This window comes from Arvicanthis niloticus, chromosome 1 (genome assembly GCF_011762505.2).
Source record: "Arvicanthis niloticus isolate mArvNil1 chromosome 1, mArvNil1.pat.X, whole genome shotgun sequence".
Lineage (NCBI taxonomy): Eukaryota > Metazoa > Chordata > Mammalia > Rodentia > Muridae > Arvicanthis > Arvicanthis niloticus.
The window spans coordinates 121508554-121513182 of NC_047658.1; the positions used below are offsets into that span (position 1 = coordinate 121508554).

At 36.3% G+C, this 4629-nt stretch overlaps 1 protein-coding gene across 1 annotated transcript; it reads left to right on the top strand.

The window, feature by feature from the left end:
- Positions 1 to 1543: 1543 nt before the first annotated feature.
- LOC117716196 (olfactory receptor 5B3-like) lies at positions 1544 to 2493 on the top strand. Its single transcript, XM_034513157.2, has one exon. It carries the CDS (start codon positions 1547 to 1549, stop codon positions 2468 to 2470), a length of 924 nt encoding a protein of 307 aa, XP_034369048.1. The 5' UTR covers positions 1544 to 1546; the 3' UTR covers positions 2471 to 2493.
- The last annotated feature ends 2136 nt before the right edge of the window (positions 2494 to 4629 follow it).

A 4629-nucleotide genomic window follows, 5' to 3' on the forward strand; every position in this document is an offset into this window, starting at 1 on the left:
TGACTTTTTTATTCAGGGAAGGCAGATAAGGACCAATGAATCCTAATTAGTGAATGGAACAAAGGTCTGTATCTGCAGTGGTTAACTATGTATATGCCTATCTCTCAGAACTGTGTCTACAAACATGAGTTATCCTATCACATCTACTTATCTTAGAGATATGCTACAGTCCTCGTCTAGGAACCCAGTATTTTCTGTTTGATTTTTATTCTCATTAATAAAACACTTTAGAACTAACCTCAAAAGGAAGCATGAGGATAATTTTAGTGGTTTTTGAAACACGAGTACAGGCAAACAGCAAATCTAGCCGCTGCTGATAGCAGGGAGATGGAGAGTAGGGATTGCGAACACCTTGTGCTTTTTAGTTAGGTCCAAGAAAGTTAATATATTCAAAGTGGTAGTCCACAGAGAGCTGTATGCAGGAAGAGGAGGGGAGGCATTCAGAGAAAGAGTGAAATATCCCGGAGTTTTTAATAACATTTGCTGAAATTTTTGCATGTTATAAAATACACATAAAGGAAAGAAAAAAATATGCTGAATACCAAGCCACAAAACAAAGCCATAGATTTATGTCCAAGGATAAAATATTATACCAGGAACACATACTGAGAAATAAAAAGATAATCCCTTAGCTCAAATAGTGCTGTGTATTTACCAGAGTGGACATGCAATTGTATCTTAAGCTATTTCAATTTAATTACAATTCAGTTTGGACTCTGGAACATGGGAGTTTGTGGTACATATTGTCATGTGTCCAAGGCAAACTGTGACATTTTATACTTGAGTAATATGAATAAATGATTCAATTTTTGTACTTCATAATTTACATGAAAATAATAATCACCAAATTCTAATATCATTGGGAGAATACTTGGAATGGACGTATAAAATTGATGTCTAGAAAAGTCTTTGGAGCCAGGCAGTGGTGGTGCATGACTTTAATCCCAGCACTTGGGAGGCAGAGGCAGGTGGGTTTCTAAGTTCAAGGCCAGCCTGGTCTACAGAGTGAGTTCCAGGACAGCCAGAGCTACACAGAGAAACCCTGTCTCAAAAAAAAAAAAAAAAAAAAAAAAAAAAAAAAAAAAAAAAACAAACAAAAAACAAAAAAAAAAAAAAAAAAAAAACAAAAACAAAAAAAAAACAAAAAACAAACAAACAAAAAAAAAACAACAACAACAAAAAAGAAGTCTTTGGAAAGTAGCAACAGAAAATATGAGCTTTTGCTAAGCTCAGAAGTAGATTGAGATATAACCAACACATAACTTTTATCAAATTGTTAAATAATCTCAATACTACATGTAGTCTATAAATGTGAAAATCATCTATTAATAATCTTTAAATTCTAATACATGTAACCCTCTGTAAAATTACTAGATCAAATTTGATTTGGGGAAAGCTCTATCCTAGAAAATTGCAAAGTCTAGATTTTGCTTAACTAAGTCATATGTCCACCCAGACTTAAGCTTTTTTATTTTGATTCAGCTTTATCATCAAGTTTCTCTTTTCCAATGTTTATAAACAATCTCATGATTTAAAGGTTACACTGATGGAGAACAGTACCGAAGTGACATATTTTCTCCTGCTGGGAATCACAGATGACCCACGACTACAGCTTCCACTTTTCATGACATTTTTCCTCATCTACACCATCACCCTGGTAGGAAATCTGGGGATGATCCTGCTGATTGTCCTGGATTCTCATCTTCACACGCCCATGTACTTTTTTCTAGGTAATCTGTCCTTGGTTGACTTTTGTTACTCCTCAGCTGTCACACCAACAGTCATGACTGGGCTACTAATAGGAGACAAGATCATTTCCTATAATGACTGTGCTGCTCAGATGTTCTTTTTTGCTGGCTTTGCTACTGTGGAAAATTATCTGTTGGCCTCAATGGCTTATGATCGCTATGCAGCAGTGTGTAAGCCACTACATTATTCATCTACCATGACTACCACTGTATGTATAAGTCTCTCTATAGTTTCCTATGCCTGTGGTTTCCTGAATGCCTCCATCCACATTGGGGACACTTTCCTTCTTTCCTTCTGTAGGTCTAATGTGGTCCATCACTTTTTCTGTGATGTTCCAGCAGTCATGGTTCTCTCTTGCTCTGATAGACATGTTAGTGAGCTTGTTCTTGTTTATATAGTAAGCTTCAATATCTTTGTTGCTCTCTCAGTTATTTGGATATCCTATATATTCATTTTTATCACAATCTTTAAAATGAAATCAAGTGCTGGATATCGAAAGGCTATATCCACTTGTGCCTCACACTTCACTGCAGTGTCAATTTTCTATGGGACAATCATATTCATGTACTTGCAGCCAAGCTCCAGTCACTCCATGGACACTGACAAAATTGCATCTGTGTTCTACACCATGATCATCCCTATGCTGAACCCTCTGGTCTATGGCTTGAGGAACAAGGAGGTTAAGAGTGCATTCACAAAAACTTTTCAAGTGGCAAAATAGTCTGTAGTGTTTTGCTTTTAATGTTGTAGGATAAAAAATAATTCTCATTTTTCATCCGCATGCAATTGAATTCCAGAATGGATTATCATATTTCTGTAAATTTACTACCGAGAAAAAAAAATACTGTATTAGAATCATATCTCTGAGATTTTTTGTAAGTTTTCTTGCCAGTACTTCTGTGAGCAATATATATGTATTTTTACTGGGTTATTCATTAAATTTCATCTTACTATCAGTAAAATTTAGAAAAGTATTTTCAAAATTGAGCATAATCATGTATCTATGTATGTGATATTCTTTGACTCCAAAGAACCTTTAAGAAAACTTGTTATGTTGACACTTTCTGATTGCTTTCATCTTGCTTCAATGCCATTTTTATTACTGCATTGATTGTTCAGTGATAAATTGTAGAGCTTGCCTTTTCTAATACAAGATGTGTAAGGAGTCACATATTATCTTTGTAATAAAACTTTCTAGAACAGCCCATAAAATAATGATGGAATTTTACATGATATTTTGATGAATGATTAGATCACAGTGATTCAATCTGCCTTTTAGACATTGAAGTCAGGCACTTTTAAATATATTCCTATTCTGTAGACAAACTGTATTTACTAAAAAGTGATGGTTCTAAACTTAAATTTTTAAGTTCTGTGAAATAAATTAGAAGGATTTTATCTGAACTGGAGTTTCTGAGCTCCACACTGGGATTCACAGGATAGCCTACATTTTGAGAGAGAGAGAGAGAGAGAGAGAGAGAGAGAGAGAGAGAGAGAGAGAGATTATTCCTGGCTAGAGGTCATTTTTGTGATATTTTAAATAAATTTTGAATGTAACTTTATTATTGTTTGAGAGAAAAACAACAGGTCAGACAAGTTGAAAGTCTTGGCAGCTGCTTAGGAGATGGTAAAGGAGACCAGCAAAAGAGAAAGCCAGGCTGTTTGCAATGGTGAACAGGAAATGGAGGTGTGAACCTTCAGAACAGGAACCCCTACATTATTAGGTAAACCATACTCGGTATCTATGAACATGAGCATGCTTCACCAGGCTTACATCAAGTACAGATTGTTAGAAGTACAAACATCTTAATACTATAGAAATATGCTCACAAGTGTGAGAGTCGGTTAATGAGATTTTGGGCCATTGTAGCCTCTGTCCTTTTTCTTAGGTCATTTATCTAATACCATCCTCTACAAGCTTGTATATGGGGGTGGGGGGGGGTGGGGGGGGGTGGGGGGGGTGGGGAGGTGGGGGGGTGGGGGGGGCGGGGTATGCATCCAGATCCATCCACTGTCTGCCATGTGAATAAACCGGTTTTGGAAACCCAAGGACTTCCTCGGGTATTGGGGCTGTGCCACCATGAGAAACCGTGAGGAGCCGGGGAGAGGCTTTTAGTTAATGAGCAGTCGGGCCCAACTTCCAGCTGGAGAAACTCAGAGCGTTCCTAGCCAACTACCCACAACTGGGCACCCCAGTCATATTTTTTCCCTGCAGTGGATGGCAGAATTGTTGACATGGCAATATGGCTAATGTCCAATTATAAGTGAGTACCCAACAAAGAAAAAGAATGTCAGACCAATTTTCCTTATGAATATTGATGCAAAATACTCAATAAAATCCTCACAAACTAAATGCAAGAATACATCAAAACCATCATTTCACATGATCAAGTAGGTTTCATCCCAGAAATGGAGAAATGGTTCTATATATGGAAATCCATCAACATAATCCACTATATAAACAAACTCAAAGGAAAAAAAAAAACACATGATCATCTCATTAGATGCTGAAAAAGACTTGGACAAAATAAAACACCCACTCATGTTAAAAATCTTGGAAAGATCAGACATTCAAGGCCCATACTTAAACATAATAGAAGCAATATACAACAAACCAATAACGAACATCAAACCAAATGGAGAGAAACTTGAAGTAATCCCACTAAAATCAGAGACTAGACAATGTTGCCCACTCTCTCCCTATGTTGTAAATATAGTGCTCAAAGTTCTAGCAAGAGCAATTATCCAAAAATAGGAGGTCAAAAGGATAGAAAATATAAAGGAAGAAGTGAAGATATCACTATTTGCAGATGATGTAATAGTATATTTAAGTGACCACAAAAATTCCAACAGAAAACTTCTACAGATAAATAACTTCTG

Coding starts and splice junctions, on each gene's coding strand:
- LOC117716196 (XM_034513157.2), top strand. CDS start 1,547: ATGGAGAACAGTACCGAAGTGACATATTTTCTCCTGCTGGGAATCACA.